Raw genomic sequence first — 17378 nt, 5'->3', positions numbered from 1 at the left:
CATTCCCCCGGGGGATGCGGAACACGACTCCCTCCGGAACTCCATAGTACTCTCGCAGAGTTTCAAGATACTCGGGGGATACTTCGCTCGGTGAGTCGATTTCTCCACGCGCCTTCAGAGGTCGCCGGGGAATCGGGATCACGGGAAGGGGAGCATCAGTGCCAAAGACAGCATCGCAGTACGCGTTCCTGTTGATCTCCGAAACCTCAGGCTTCGGATTTTCTTCCTCAGCGTGAAAACTATCCGAGGACGAGCGAGACTGCCTCCTCGAGATTTTCGATCTTGAAGTCATTCTTTTCTTAAAAGCAGAGAGAGAGATTAACTTGAGAATCTTGGGTGAAGTAAGAATGGTAAAGAATTCACAAGTCTTTATAGGCAAAATTTTTACTATTCACCCCGACCTTCGGCACGATTTCGTCTCCATACTTTCCTCATGAACCATACCGCAAGCTAGGACCAACGAACCCTACGGCTCCTAGCTAGCTGGGGGGCTAACTGTTGGGGTCAAAATCGGTCAAGACGAAATCGATGTCCGAAAGTCTCGGAAAAACATGAAAAATGTTAAAAGCCACCTCGAGAGACTAATTGTTAATCGAGAAACCTTAAGAAAAATTAAGTTCGAGATTCACCATCTCGAAATCAACTGCTAGAAACATTTTCTACACAAGGAAAAACCTACGGAAAACTGAAAACGCAAGAAACACGAACACGCCAAAGGAACCGAGCAGCCAACACCGAGCGTGGCCGTGGCCGCCGGGCGGCTAGCCCCGTGCTGGCCGTGGCCGCCGGCGGCTAGCGCCCGTGCTGGCCGTGGCCGCCGGGCGGCTAGCCCCGTGCTGGCCGTGGCCGCCGGCGGCTAGCGCCCGTGCTGGCCGTGGCCGCCGGGCGGCTAAGCCCCGTGCTGGCCGTGGCCGCCGGCGGCTAGCGCCCGTGTTGGCCGTGGCCGCCGGGCGGCTAGCCCCGTGCTGGCCGTGGCCGCCGGCGGCTAGCGCCCGTGCTGGCCGTGGCCGCCGGGCGGCTAGCCCCGTGCTGGCCGTGGCCGCCGGCGGCTAGCGCCCGTGCTGGCCGTGGCCGCCGGCGGCTAGCCCCGTGCTGGCCGTAGCCGCCGGCGGCTAGCGCCCGTGCCGGCCGTGGTCGCCGGGCGGCTAGCCCCGTGCTGGCTCGGGTCGTCGGACGGCTAGTCCTCGTGCGTAAATTCCAAACCTCCGGGTCGCCAGAAATCCGTGTTTCGCGACTTTCCGAGTCCTTGCAAGTAAAACTCCTTTTTCTGTTCCGGGATTTCTGAAAACTCCTAAGACATCAACGGATAGGAAGACTTCGTATAAAACGGTGATGGTTATCGTACAACACCATTCACCTCAGCAATGGATCGAAGATCTTCCAAAAGACTCGACATCCAAGTAGGAGCATCCTTTCAGAGAAATCGTAGAAAAACAGCGGAAGCCCGGAATGCGGCCTGAAAGGGACCAACTCCGATCGGACGACCAGTTTACGATTTTCTAAAAGGATAGATGCGACGGTTAACAATTATCTTCGCATGACAAATGATAAACTTCCGAAAAGATAAATGTCAACTTTCCGAAAGGATAAATGTCAACTTTCCGAAAAGATAAATGTCAACTTTCCCGATAAACGCGAAAGCCGACGAAAATGGAAAAAGTCCAGCCCACGGCAGATTCAGCCCACCAAGGATAGACCGTCATATGGGAGTATATAAGCAATGCTAGGAGCAGAGGAAGGGGGATCCGAAATCAGAAGAAAGAAACCAACCCAGAGCAATTTAGAACTTAGGCGCTTATTTCCTTTTTTAGCGAGCTGCGACTCAACTAGGTTAGATCTAGGATTCGAGACTAGCGACGATCGACAGCTCTTGCGGCCGAGATCTCGACCTGTTGTCCAAACGCTCTCCGCAGATTCGGAAATAAGATTCTTTCTTTTTGCTCTACTTATTTTGCGTATTTATTCTCAAATTAGACTTGTCTTAACTCTGTCGTGCGTGGCCCAGCAGATAGCCGGGATCCTCGGGGAAAACTAGGTCAACTTAGTTTTCCTACGTTTTAACATTAACTAAAATCGACAGTGCGAATTTCGGTTCCCACAAACAATATCATTCATACAAGATGTAGATGTGTTCTAGTTATTTTCTTGTCTTTTCAAACATTTATAGTTACATGTATTTCCTGTTGTGTTATTTTTCGTTTGAATCATTGCGTCCACCACATCAAGTTTCGATTGCCTATCCACAAATTTAAGAAAGCTCCATTTTTATTTGTGGACAAGGTGGTTGGACAAGGTGGTTGGACAAGGTGGTATCCATGTCCACAACATAACCAAAACCTTTGTTCAAATAGGTGACGGTGCACATACCTTCGTCGCTGTTTTCATTTTTTGTGAGGTTTTGGTTACACAAATCTGTGTCTACGTTTTGTGGTATCTATCCACATCTGACATCTATATCCACATTTTATATCCAAATATTTTTATATAATTTTAAAAATATATAAAATACTTATATGAAAATGGATGTTCAAATGTAGAGAAAATAAAATTACAATTTATTATAGAAATTTTCTTTGTTTTATATATTTGAAAAATAAGAAATGGTAATTAGAAATAAAAGATTGAATAAGTAATAATAAAATAAAAATCTAATTAAACTAATGTCTAAAAGCAAAAGTAACTAAAAACAAGGATAGTTTTGTCAAATCAACTCTTTAGACTCACTAGAAAGTGTGCTACATGTGAAATGTGTTTTTTTATGTAAGACAAAGACAAAATGTGTCTTAATAGGTAAGCAACTCTTAATATAACGACCGTGAAATAAATTGATGAAGCTAAAATGGGCCACGCTAGTAGGAGACAAAGGGAAAAATCACGGACTCGGAAGGAGTAAGCATGGGCCTATCTAGATCCTAACTTGGCTAGCTTCCAAAAGTAAAAAGAGATGTGTAATGAATGAGAAAACCTCTTATAGAGACGAACGTTATGTTTAAAAATTTAATTTGATTTGAGCCACATGAATTCTGGGAGAGATGAAGAGAATCTTTTTTAACGTGTTTTACCAAACCCACTTGGCAGAAGAAGTTGTGACGAAGAAGAAGGCCACGTCGTTGGCTCTTTTTCAGTTTATGCGTGGGGCAATCTAAAGCAACGTGGTTCTTTAAATATCGCAACTTCCTCTTTTTCACTTTTTAGCCTACGTGTTTCGTTTTAGAGCAGCCAAATAATATTGAGCTTTCTCTTACAAAATAAACAAATATTTTGAGTTTTTGGAAGATCCGAATAAGATTAATAGCATGTTTCAGTTGTTATGAAAATGGAACATATATAAATGACTTGTACATTATACTACAAAACCATTTTGTATATGAAACATTTTGTATGTTAATTTTCATTACTACTAGTAAACGTCTTGTCCACAACACGCATGAATGACATGTTTTACTTTTAATTCGCTCATGACACAACATGAATATGATACCAAACTATTAAACGGTTTGAACAACAATTAAATCTTATTGTATGTCAGTATGCTGAACGTACGTCAATACTAGAACCTACTCTTTAACACTAACATAAGTAAACGTTTTTTGTTTTTGAAAAAAGCAATGGTTGAGATCTATTTTTCATGTGTTATATTTTGACGATTTGTTATTTGAATTTGATCAGTAACTAATCGAATAGAAGGCTAGATGTGTAAAATACTAGAACAGGTGTGTAAAAAAAAGATGTGTAAACTAAAGAAAGTTCAAGAAACAGCTTGACCTTTCATTTCTCATCACTCCGTTCTATAAATACTTACGTCGATCCTTCGTTACATCATACCAACTCTACAGCTAAGACCCACCTCACAGTTTAATAGCCTTTATTTCATACTTTCTCCTTTATTTCATTCAAACACCAAAGTTTTAGAAATGGCAACAGCATCGGTTAACATGCAGTCAGTCTTCGCCAGTGGGTTGGCCACTCGCAAGATCAGCACAAACAAGCTCTTCTTCGCCGGAAACTTCCCAAATCTCAAGAGGAATTATCCGGTTGGAGTGAGGTGCATGGCTGAGGTAATAATTTCCTCCGGTTTCTTTATCCAACCGTCATGATACTAAAATATGAAATCCTGACCGTCTGATTGATTGACTTTTTGCAGGGAGAACCCATGAAGGATGAGTCTGCACCTTCCACCTCCGCTGCTCAGCCTTTGTCTAGTTCATCACCTCCTCCACCTCCTCCACGTCCTACTAAGCCAAAGGTATCATTAAATAGACAGTACCAGACATCAATAAAGAGAAAGAACATCAGAAGTTATACATATACGTAAATTAAGCACTAGTAGACGTTAAACATTTTTTAAAAATATATGTAAATAAAATGGAAAAATATTAGGGTTATAGAAACGTTACATACGTGAAACGAAATAAGAACAAAAATAACAATAGTAATAACTAACAATTTTTGGTTGGTGAAACATAGGTGAGCACGAAGTTCAGCGACTTGCTAGCGTTTAGCGGTCCAGCACCAGAAAGAATAAACGGACGTTTAGCGATGGTTGGGTTCGTGGCGGCCTTGGCGGTTGAACTTTCCAAGGGTGAAAACGTTTTGGCTCAGATCTCTGACGGTGGCGTCTCGTGGTTCCTCGGTACGACTGCGATCTTGACGCTTGCGTCCCTTGTACCCCTTTTCAAGGGTATCACCGCCGAGTCTAAGTCCAAAGGTTTCATGACATCCGACGCTGAGCTTTGGAACGGACGTTTCGCGATGCTTGGTTTGGTCGCGTTGGCGTTTACTGAGTTTGTCAAGGGTGGGACCCTTGTCTGAGAAAAGGAACTTTCTTATTGGAGGGGGGGATGTTATATTACAGTTTTACCCCTGAATTCTGTGAAGTAATCTTGTTTGATTAGTGTGGTTAAGCCTACGGTGTGTTTCTTTACATATGTATTAGTCACATGAGACTTTGGGTTACAACACTATATCAGTAAAATCAGCGAGTTTCTCTAAAATCTTTCAGTTGAACATGTTCAATAATTTGAGTTAAGTACAACGATAGATGTGGAAGAAAATGAATTTGATATGTGAATCTCCCTCACTTACATTCCAACCATTTTTTCCAAGGCTAGCAACATTTATGATGCCCTGTCATCATAATTGCAAACCTACAAATACTCCCTCCGTTCGTTATTATTTGACGTCCCACAGCTTTACACATAAATTAAGAAAAATGATGCAATCTCTATATTAACTTTCATATCAGAATTATTTACCAAAAAAAAAAAAAAAAAACTTTCATATCAGAATTTAATGCAAAAATTGACTTCATATAATTATCGATTGCAAGGGTAATCAAAATCATATTGAGTCATTATTTGCTTGGTTTTCTGCAAATGTCAAATATATTGATACAAGAAAAAAAAAACTTAAACGACAATTATTTCCCCTACTGGGCATATGTGGTCTCTCTTCTTAGCGGCGATGGCGTCTTGTTCGTTTAAGGGTTGTGTTCGATTTGGTTCATTGGCTCCGATTGTCACCGGAGTTCCTTTTCACAGTCTCAAGATAGCTCCGTCTTTCGGTTTTCAAGTGCGGCGGATGGCGAGGGCAGATGGCGGATCTGGGTGGTCTATGCTCGTAAATGCTCGGCGGTGATATACCATTTGTTGGCGGTGACATATCCCAGTACAAGCGGCTAGTCTCTTGACCATGTTGGTTATGTTACTTCTACCTTTCTTTGTGCAGGTTAAGAGTTCTTGGCGATAGAGGTGGGAGTTCTGTTTCAGGATTTCTGGTAAGAGTGTCTAGAGATTTCCTTCAAACAGGCTCACCAATTGTTTGAAATCTCTTTCAGTGATTATTCATCGTTAGTTTTCAGACCAAGTTAAGATTATGCATCGCCGAGAATATGTCATTTGGGTTCCAAAACACTACTAGATTGTCATTATATTTAGTTAAGAAGTTTTCAAAACCTTAGAACCTTATGTCAAAATCGCCTATAATAACACAATTTGTGTTTATATTTTTAGAAATACAATTTAGATACCGCAAATAATGCTTTAGAGACGGTTATGAAGTGCTTCAAAATTAAAATAACAAAACATCTCTTTATTGAATATATATATATATATATATATATATATGTATATATATATTTGTTTGAAGAATTTCGTTTCAATTTTCTTTTAATTTCTTAATTTAAATAAAATTGTATTACTGGTCCAACTGTTGGACTAATTAGTAGTTAATATTATTATCGTACTGCTATCTTTTATTGGGTTGCAACTCAAACTCTATTTTTCTTCGTTTTGAAATGATATGTTGCCATGTTGTCTGTTTTTTTTATAAGTACCATGGTGTCTACTTATTTACCTCTATATTCGATATTGCTAAAATTTTGATAAGTACATCCGTAAAACTAAGAAAATGGTGAAAATTGAAATGAAAATTATTTTTCGGGCAATGTTCAGACAGTGATTATTATGACAAGATCAAAATCCAGCGGATAGCTTGCCATTAACGCAAGTGGGGGTACAAAGTAAAACTATAAAGTGTTAAAGTGAAAAAGCCCGAGCCGTGTTCAGTGTTGTATTACATTTCTTAAAAAGTATAACGAATCAATAAGTGGATAAATAATTTATAATCAATAAAGGTTTAAACAACCAGTTGTTGTTTTCTAAACTATTTTATACCTACGAGATTTGAGTTTCGCGGAATTACTCTTTTTTTTTTTAATATGGCATCGGCAATTGGTTAGGAGCATGGTTATATATGTTCGTTATTCAATAAGGTAAGTGTGTTTGGACTATGATTTATTGAAATTTAACTCAAACCAACTTTCAATGTTGGCATATTCTCACAATAATAATTAGTAGTCCCACTTAAATTTCCAATCTATTTTTTTCACAGAAAAAATAACTTAATTTATCACAAGTGAAAAAACAACCAATATTAGCGATTCTGCATTTTTATTTATCAATCTTTCAAAAGAATTGACCTTTGATCTAATGTATATTACTTAACATAGTGTAACTATATTATGAAACTTCAAATGTTTGATAATTATCAATGTCTAAAATTATTAAATTTTATTAAGAAAACTAAATATATGGTGAACAAACGCAAATTAATTTTGAAGAAAAAAGATTTTGAAAGAATAAAACACAAGTGAGGCAGATATTCGTTTCAAGTTTAAATATTGATTATGAAAATGAACAAATTAGAAAATTTTAAATTTGTATATATACTAGCCTCAAAACATGCTATTCATTTTTCCTTTAGAAATACGTTTTTGTCTCGTTAAAGATATTTTTATTAATCCTAGAAAGTATATATGTATAGTATTCCCTGGATGTTAATATTGACCATGGATCTATCTCTCTGCGACTAAATTGACCACATTTGGCCGGGATTCGTCAGACTAAACAAATTTGGCTTTTTAGTGGTGCACATAGATTTGAATCATTTCCAGAATCAACCAGATTTTCTAAACTTGTGGTGCGTGACATAAAATTAGTCATAATAAATCCCTAATAAATAAATAAACGATTTTATTCCAAAGAACTAAAACTATCAAAAGAAACAAGAACTGTTGGATAAGCTTCAACATTACTTGTCCGTTAAGTTATTCATTATGTTAAGTAGGATAACTTATGTTGTTTAGATTAGGATAAAGATAAGGTTCCTATGTCCAAGAGGTTTAGGTATAAGTTAAGTTCCTAGATCATTATGTAATAGGTGAAGTCACTACCTATATAAAGAGACCAAAGTGTAAGAGAGTTCTCTACAAGTTAAGAAGATAATAAAACGAAGGTACTGTTTTATTAAGAACAACGAATACAAACGATCTTGAGTCCTTTATTTGGTATCAGAGCTTGAGTTTGTTTGTATTGGCGAAGTCAAGAGAAGGTATCCATGGCTGATACTAAAGACTTGACAGAGGTGAAAACTCCGACTACACTAGGAAGAAGAGAAGATGCTCCAAGTGCAGTAGTTTGTCCAATGCTTACGACGACAAACTACAACGTCTGGGCGAAGAAGATGAAAGCGTTATTTAAATTCTATAAGGTATGGGAAACGATTGACCCAGGAACAGAGGACGAAGAAAAGACTAGTATGGCGACTATATTGTTGTATCAATCAGTGTCTGAGAATCTGGTAATGCAAATTGGAGATGATGATACTCCTAAAGAAATTTGGGAATCAATCAAAACAAGAAACGTTGGCGTTGAGCGAGTTAAACAAGCTCGTTTGCTAACCCTTATGAATGAATTTGATCGATTAAACATGGAAGACTCAGACAGCATTGATAACTTCACGAGCAAGATGACAGAACTTGCATCAAAAGCGGCCTCGTTGGGACAAAAGATTGATCAACCAAAGCTCGTGAAGAAACTACTAAACAGTCTACCCATAAAATTCATTCACATGACAGCATCAATAGAACAGATGCTTGACCTAGACAAAACTTCGTTTGAAGATATTGTTGGAAGACTCAAGGCGTACGAAGAACGAGTTAAAGGCAAGACAGCATATGATCATCAAAATAATCTTCTGTTCTCAAGTACTGAGACAAACGATCAGAGCTCTAGAGGCAGAGGAAGAGGGTCATATCGCGGTCGTGGTCAAGGAAACAGAGGAAGAGGACGAGGTAGGAGCAGCACTGGCGAAGGAAAAGAAAAGAGAGATTACTCTCAGATCACGTGCTTCAACTGTAAGAAAAAAGGGCACTTCAAATCTGTTTGTCCCGAGAAGAAAGATGACAAACAATAGCTTAACAGGGCAGAAACAGAGACAGCAGACGCAGCATTGTATATGCATGAATTGGTGTTTCTGAATGAAGAAAAGGTCTTGCCTAAAGCATTCGAAGTTAACAAGAAAGAAGAAGGCATGTGGTATCTAGATAATGGCGCCAGTAATCATATGACAGGAGAGAAGACTTTCTTCTCTGAACTGAATCACAACATCAAAGGACGAGTGAAATTCGGAGACGGCTCATGTGTTAACATCGAAGGGAAGGGGTCAATCTTGTTCGAAGCAAAGACAGGAGAACAGAGACTTCTCACTGATATTTACTACATTCCAGACTTGAAGAGTAATATTCTGAGTTTAGGACAGGCAACAGAACAAGGTTGTGATGTACATATGCGTGCTAACTACTTGACATTAAGGGATCCTAACGGCAGACTTCTAACTAAAGTGCTGAGATCACCAAATCGTCTGTATAAAATATCACTCAAGACAGGAAAACCTACATGTCTTCTCACAAAGCTAAAGGAGGAACCATGGAGGTGGCACACACGTCTTGGTCATATAAGTTTCAAAACACTCAAAGTAATGTCGACACAGAAGATGGTACAAGGATTACCAGAGATAGAAGAAGTGAAGAAGTTGTGTGATTCATGCCTAGTCGGAAAACAGACACGTCAAAGCTTCCCGGTTGCAACTAACTACAGAGCGTCTAAAGTGTTAGAACTTTTACATGCAGACCTATGTGGTCCAATTGCACCTACTACTGCTGGCTATAATCGTTATGTGTTCGTCATCATTGACGATTATACTAGATACATGTGGTCCATCTTGTTAAAGGAAAAGAGTGAAGCTTTTGATAAGTTTAAAGATTTCAAAAGTCTCATTGAGAATGAAGTAAACAAGACTATAGGAACACTACGAACAGACCAAGGTGGAGAATTCACATCAAGAGAGTTCCAAGAGTTCTGTAATAAGCATGGAATCAAGCGTCATCTAACGGCACCGTATACACCGCAGCAAAATGGCGTGGTAGAGAGAAGAAATCGTACTCTCATGGAGATGACACGAAGTATGTTAAAAGCGATGAAAGTACCTAACTTCATGTGGGGAGAAGCTGTTCGTCATGCAACATACTTGATAAACAGAGTTCCCACTCGAGCTTTGAAAGGCGAAACACCCTATGAGAAGCTTAAGGAGAGAAAACCGAATGTGAGTCACATTAGGGTCTTTGGGTGTGTTGCACATGCTAAGATTGACTCTGTCCACTTGAAGAAACTAGATGATCGCTCACAAGCACTAGTTCATCTCGGGATTGAACCCGGTTCAAAAGCATATCGGCTTTACAATCCTGATACAAAAAGGATTGTAGTTAGCCGAGATGTTATATTTGATGAAAAGGAAGCTTGGAATTGGAAGGGAGCAAATACAGTTGAGCAGAGAGCTTCTGGTGCGTTTCATATGACATGGGGGTCAACACAAGATGAAGGGAGTGGTCCTTATATCAGTGGAACACATCAAGAAGAAAATATTGCCGCTGAAACAGAGCATCTAGAGAAAGAAACAGAGCATCCAGAGCAAGAAACAGAGCCAACACGAGAAGAAGGAGAAACTACTCAAACTGAAAGTCAAGGAGTGAGAAGATCAACTCGTGAAACAAGTAAGCCAAGCTATCTGGAAGACTACATTCTACTAGCTGAAATAGAATGTGAGATGCTACTACATGTCATCAACGAAGAACCAAAGAATTTTAATGAAGCAAAAGGAGACAAAAGGTGGACTAAAGCATGTGAGGACGAAATCTACTCTATCAACATAAACAATACATGGACTCTAGTAGACAAACCGGCTGGAGCAAAAATCATCGGCCTCAAGTGGATCTTTAAGGTTAAAAGAAACGCCGATGGCTCCATAAACAAGTTTAAAGCAAGACTAGTAGCTAAAGGTTACGTACAAGAGCATGGAATAGATTATGATGAAGTGTTTGCTCCGGTAGCTCGACTAGAGACCATAAGATTCCTAGTTGGACTAGCTGCAGCAAACAAATGGCAAATTCATCATCTAGACGTCAAGACGGCTTTTCTACACGGTGAGTTAAGTGAAGAAGTTTATGTTTCACAGCCTGAAGGGTTTGAAAAGAAGGGAGAAGAGCATAAGGTTTTCAAACTCTCCAAGGCTTTGTATGGATTAAAACAAGCTCCGCGTGCGTGGAACACTAAACTTGATGCAACTCTAAAGCGACTAGGGTTCAAGAAGTGTCCTAAGGAAAGCTCAGTTTATCGAAAGGAGGAGAAAGATAATCTTCTCATTGTGGCTATATATGTCGACGACTTGTTTATTACAGGCAACTCAACAAAAGAGATATCAGAGTTTAAAAGGAATATGTCGAAGCAATTTGAGATGTCAGACTTAGGTTTATTAACCTACTATCTCGGGTTAGAAGTAAGACAAAGCTTAGGATGCATCATGATAAATCAAGAAGCATACGCACGGAGAGTCTTAGAAGAAGCAGCAATGGGTGATTGCAATGCAACAGCTATACCTATGGAGTTCGGTCTACAGCTCTCTAAGTGTCTAGAAGAACCAGAGATAGATGCTACAACTTATCGACGAAGAATTGGGTGTCTTAGGTACCTTATGCATACTAGGCCAGACATGGCTTTCTCTGTCGGTATGTTAAGCAGGTACATGCATTCACCAAGGGTCTCACACGGCAATGCTCTGAAACAAGTTCTAAGGTATCTCAAGGGAACGGTTGGGTTTGGACTATCGTACAAGCAAGGAGGATCAACGGAACTCGTGGGTTACAGTGATAGTAGTCATAACACAGATCCTGATGATGGAAGAAGTACTACAGGATACTTGTTTTGTCTCGGAGAAACACCAATAACATGGTGTAGTCAAAAGCAAGACACGGTTGCTCTATCTTCTTGTGAGGCAGAGTACATGGCTGCGACAGAGGCAACGAAACAGGCGGTTTGGCTACAAGACTTGATGAGTGAAATTACAGGAAAGGAGATGAAGAAGACACTGATTCTGGTGGACAATAAGTCGGCTATCTCATTAGCCAAGAATCCCGTATTTCACCGAAGAAGCAAGCATATTCACAAGCGGTTTCATTTCATTCGAGAACGAGTTGAAAAAGACGAGATTGATGTTGATCACATACCAGGAGCAGAACAGAAAGCTGACATCCTAACTAAAGCTTTAGCAAGAATCAAGTTTAAGGAGATGAGGGAGCTAATCAAAGTTCAAAACTTAAGTAAGGATGACTTGAAGCTTAGAAGGGAGAATGTTGGATAAGCTTCAACATTACTTGTCCGTTAAGTTATTCATTATGTTAAGTAGGATAACTTATGTTGTTTAGATTAGGATAAAGATAAGGTTCCTATGTCCAAGAGGTTTAGGTATAAGTTAAGTTCCTAGATCATTATGTAATAGGTGAAGTCACTACCTATATAAAGAGACCAAAGTGTAAGAGAGTTCTCTACAAGTTAAGAAGATAATAAAACGAAGGTACTGTTTTATTAAGAACAACGAATACAAACGATCTTGAGTCCTTTAAGAACATCACTTAACACCCGAGTTCAATAAGTTATCCCATGAAACGCCTAACTGAAACATAGCCGAAGATTCAATAGTAAACAAGTTAATTTAAATGCACAAAAACTTTTATTTTAATTAGTATGGGCTAGAACCCAAATAACCAAGCTGCTCAATTAGCACATCAACATTTTCTTCGTCATCTCCTTCAAGATCAAATTTTTGACCTTCATTTAACAAATCTTCCCAAAAGCCTTCACCATAAATCTCGTTGTTCTCCTCATGGTACCTTTCTTTATGCTGTTCTTCTTCATTTCCTTTTCTCACATCCAATACCACCTCTTCCTTATTGGACTGATCTCCAAGTCCCTGAATGTGCATAGCAAGTCTGTCTAACTCTGACATGTCTCCATATGTTTCTTGTTTCATGTCAAAAAACACCGAGGAGGATCCAGCATCCTTTTCATACCTTCCATAACCACCACCACCATCATCATAATCTTCCACGCAAACCAAATGTCTTTTCCCTTGATCGATCGGTCTTTGTCTCTTCTTGTCGATTGCTTCTTCTGTATCCTTCCTCTTCTCTTTCTGCTCAATGAGTTGCTGAAGGAAATCTGGATTCTGCATTGCGCGGGCCAGGAAGCTCATCATTTGTTTTTGTTTTGATTCAGTCTTCTTGAGCTTATCTTCTAACAGTGTGAGATGCATTTTGGTGCTTTGTTGTTCCTGTCTCACCTTTACCAGCTCCATCATCAGAACTTGTTTGTCTCGCCTTAGGCTATCCATCTCTCCATCTAGACCATACTTACCAACTTCTATGCAACAATTGTCTAGAGATTGTTGTTGAGAGGATGATTGAGGGAGTTGCATTTGATTGTTGTTACTCGTCTTTCTTCTCCTTATTGTCTTGAGGAGATGCTTTTTCCCTCTAAGAAACCCTTCATTTGCAAACTCCCATCGATCAGGATTCACCTTTCTGAAACCCTATTTATATTATTTTATGATTAGATTCAACTCCAAATACGGATTATTCAACTTACATAATATCAAAGCCCAAAACATTCCATACATACTTTAGCCATATCATTTTTTTTAATTTGTGCATTTTATGCAACTAGAGATGAGATTTTTCAGATAGTTATACTTCATTTCTGTATATATAATACAGTATAGAGAGAGAAACAAATTAGTTGTATATCATATCATTGAATCAATGTTGTAGAGATTTTTTCCTTGGAGATTTCTAACAAACAAATGTTGAACATTTTAATGAGCTCCGTTTCAAGAGATCTAGAAACAAAAAGACACAAAATATACAAGTGGGTGTAAAGTATAATAAGTCTCGAGAGTTTTAGGAGAACAGTGATACCCACTTGCATTTATATATATAAACTCACAAATCCGTCAAGCAATCACGTATATTATAATTACCACTATTTAACCACTCTGGTGATCTCAAAACGCTGAGAAAAACACTAATTAAAAACCAAGTTCAAGAACTCACTTTAAATTTTGACTGAACCATATGGAAAAATCCACAAAATCAAGCTTCGACCTAATATAGTTGCAGTCACGATTTGGTTGTGAGTTAGTAAGTATATCTCTTTAGACAGAATCACACACACACACACACACACACACACACACATACACACACACACACACACACACATATATTGAGATTAGTACTTACATATGTGTTGAGCTGGCGAACAAAGCTAGAGAAGTTATTATGCTTGAAGAAGATGGGAAGGAGAGTCATGGAAAAAGATTGTGGATCCCAGACGATGAAGCTGTTATTGGCTTGGCTCCAAGAGACGACATGATTGGTTCTTGAATCTTCTACCAAATCATATGTCTTTGTAAGAAATGGAGGTGGGCCTGATTCGTGGAGACCTTCTATTGGTTGTGGAGAGCTCAGTGTTGCTGTTGGATCATTTGGGGCGATGGAGGTTGAGTAGAGATAAGAAGACGGTGGTAATGGAGAATCATTGAATCCTGTAGGAAAATCTTCTTTAATGAAATTATGTGAGGGATCCATGTTTCAATTTAAATAAAATTTGTGGGTTAATTTCACTTAATATCACTGCATTTGAATTTGAAATAGAGCAAAACGTGATTTGGATTAGAGAGAAATGGATACTTGAATGTTTAAACTTTGGAAAATGCAGAGAGAGATTTTTGACTGTGGAGTTTTGGGATGTGAAGATGAAGTATATATGGAGAAGAGAGAAAGAGATGAGAGGCAAGAAAGCAAAAGGGTTTGTACTAAATTCCAATTTTATAAACTTTTGATGATGGATCGCTTCTTCTTTTGTATAGTTAAAAAACAATTCCCTTTTTCTTTATTGTTAGGTTTATTATTGTTTAATTTGCGCTTTGTGTTGGCATTTAGATAGTTTGACATGCTGGAGCCAAAAGCAAATCCTGAGATATTTTCTCTACTATAGGTAATGAGTCACTCTATTTATATTATGAAAATATACAATGACTTTGTTTAATAGCCTCTACTTAATATGTATTCGTGTTCTCTTCTAACTGGTTGAAAGTACTAATGCATGTATAACACCAGTCAAGATCCTTCTTAGTTTACACAAATATATCCTTTTGACAAAAACTATTGAAAACGACTCTATATACACACACAAGAAAATGTACATGTGTTAATCATGGAGTAGTAAATATCATGTTCATAAAGAAATTTGACTATATAATTTTTTATTGTTCTGGAATTGCTGACATATTTTTGAAGAAAGGAAACAGTACATTTTTACATTTTTATAATTTCAAATTTATTTAAAAAACAGTTTATAAAAACTTCTTTGAGATCATGAATATTTTCAGTCACTTTACAAACTATAATTCACCCGAAAATACATGTTCAGTTTGAATCCAAATTTTTACTAGAGTATGTGAGCGCCTTAACTTCATCTATAAATATGTGTATACTTCTTTGAGAAATATCATCAAATAATTTCATAAAAAAATCCTCTCTTTAAGTTTCTCTCTCTAATGTCTCTTTAAAGTTCTCAAGTTTTCCAGACCTTATCTCATCTTTGATAAGCTTTGCTTTCTATCTTCCATACACAAGATGCGATCCAATTCATAGCTGTGATTTTTTCTTGATCGGTTTCCGTCAATACGACTCTGTCAACACGGCTTTCCGGGGATGTAATTTCCTAACAGTGGTTGAGCTTGATCGAAAGGGCCGTGGTAGTACCTAAATCGCTCCCTTTACCTGGAAATCACCGAGCTCGTCCGTTAATACGACTTTTTAACACGACGAGATCGGTTTATGAAAACAGCTATTAATAACATAAGATTCTTGTATTAAACCATGAACTTGAAGTGACTAATTTGTATTAAGATAGCAAATCTACTGTTATTCAAACATGAATTTTAAAAATATTTTAAAATCCAATGTTATTAAACTTGTCATTTCATGAAACACTCTAATATCCATTGTTATTGAAAAAAAAATTAAGTTGGAGATTTTAGAGTACTTTAGATGTTTCTAGAGTGTTTGAGAAGAGTTTTCATAGTTATAAAAATAAAAATCTAAATCTCAGTGTTTCAGATGAGATTCTAAAGTACTTTAACAAAAATCACCGCAAATTCTCTAATTTCCCTGCAATCATCTGATAACATTTAAAATCAAATCAGTTCAAGTTTCAGATTCAATACACCCCCTAAATCTATTTATTTTTTATGTTGATTTGCAAATTCGGTTTGAATTTGAATCCTAACCAAATTTAGTCAGAAATTTAAATAACTAGGAAATTTTTATATTAAAGGTCTTATATATGAAGTAGATTTTGAATTTTTTTGTCAGCGATTTTGAATTTTTTAAAAGTTTCAGTTCAGCATTTCATATATATATATATATCTTTTAGTTTTTAGATTAAATTTCAGATTTTAGATATATATTTTTAGGGTTTTTTCTATACAGATATTTTCATAGTTTTGAGTATATTTGGATGTTTTGATGCAATTTTGGTACTAAATACTCTATCTAAATTATGATTAAAATTTTGGTATTTTACTGTTCTACAACTCAGAAATGAACTGATCTAAAGGCAAACAAAAATACACTAAATACTCAATTAGTTTAAATATATGAAACCTGAAGAACATGGATTTGATAAAATTTGAAAAATTTGACATGAACTCCGTCCTTCAAACATAATATAAATACTGAATCATAAAATCTTAACTCTAAAAACTTCAAATCTAGTAGAAATCAATGAATCCAAACTAATTATTGTATATTTTATCCAAATTAGTTTTGTCGATGTTAATTAACTTTGGAAAATTTATAAAGAAAAAGTTCAAAACATTTTCAAGGTTCTCGAAAAGTTAATGTGTTAATATAAGTTTCCGTGTATTCATCCTGTAAAACACTGTTTATCTCTTTCATTCGACTTATGAATTTTCATATATAACTAATTCTTAAATGTGTTCCAAAAGATAATTCTTATACAAATAAATATTTTAAACACAATATCAAAGCTAAAATATGGTTCACTTCTTATGTACACCGCTATTGTCAGTTAATTTTATTTATGAGTCTATATTTATATTTCCTAATGATTTTGGTGACCAAAAGTTAGTATCCCTTATATATTATTTTAGGAGCACTAATAAAAAATAACCTTTGATTTACATGAATACCATTTACATTTGGCAACTCTACATGCACTCTCACCACTTAAATCTAAAAACCTTTTATTAACTAGAATAATTACAGGATTTACCATCATCCGTCACATTATAACGTTAACTATAATACTCCCTCTGTTTCATTATAAGTGTCGTTTTAGACTTGTGCACACGAATTAAGAAATCATTTAATTTTGCATATTTTCAATATAAAAACATACTACCGATACAATTCAACCAATAGAAAAATATAATGAAGAATAAAGTTAATAAATTTTGCATTGAAACTCTAAAACGACACTTATTTTGCAACGAAAAAAATTCTCTAAAATGACACTTAATATGAAACGGAGGGAGTATATGATTCACTGAGATTTTCTAACCAAACAAAAAAAACGTTGATAGTCAATGCTATATGATTGTCGATATTTTAGTGATGGCAA

The 17378-nt window shown here is 37.1% G+C and overlaps 2 protein-coding genes across 2 annotated transcripts; one reads left to right on the top strand and one right to left on the bottom strand.

The window, feature by feature from the left end:
• Nucleotides 1-3807: 3807 nt before the first annotated feature.
• Nucleotides 3808-4994, top strand: LOC108805981 (early light-induced protein 1, chloroplastic). Its single transcript, XM_018577991.2, has 3 exons — nucleotides 3808-4058; nucleotides 4145-4246; nucleotides 4468-4994. The coding sequence occupies exons 1-3, from the start codon at nucleotides 3915-3917 to the stop codon at nucleotides 4810-4812; spliced, it is 591 nt and encodes a 196-aa protein (XP_018433493.1). The 5' UTR covers nucleotides 3808-3914; the 3' UTR covers nucleotides 4813-4994.
• Nucleotides 4995-12218: 7224 nt separating this feature from the next.
• LOC108810008 (heat stress transcription factor A-6b-like) lies at nucleotides 12219-14608 on the bottom strand. The gene is made up of 2 exons (XM_018582139.2): nucleotides 13970-14608; nucleotides 12219-13260 (listed from the first exon to the last, which is right to left on the bottom strand). Exons 1-2 carry the CDS (start codon nucleotides 14315-14317, stop codon nucleotides 12412-12414), a joined length of 1197 nt encoding a protein of 398 aa, XP_018437641.1. The 5' UTR covers nucleotides 14318-14608; the 3' UTR covers nucleotides 12219-12411.
• Nucleotides 14609-17378: the final 2770 nt, after the last annotated feature.

Source organism: Raphanus sativus, chromosome 6 (genome assembly GCF_000801105.2).
Source record: "Raphanus sativus cultivar WK10039 chromosome 6, ASM80110v3, whole genome shotgun sequence".
NCBI lineage: Eukaryota > Viridiplantae > Streptophyta > Magnoliopsida > Brassicales > Brassicaceae > Raphanus > Raphanus sativus.
This window is presented reverse-complemented; position numbering and strand designations above follow the sequence as displayed.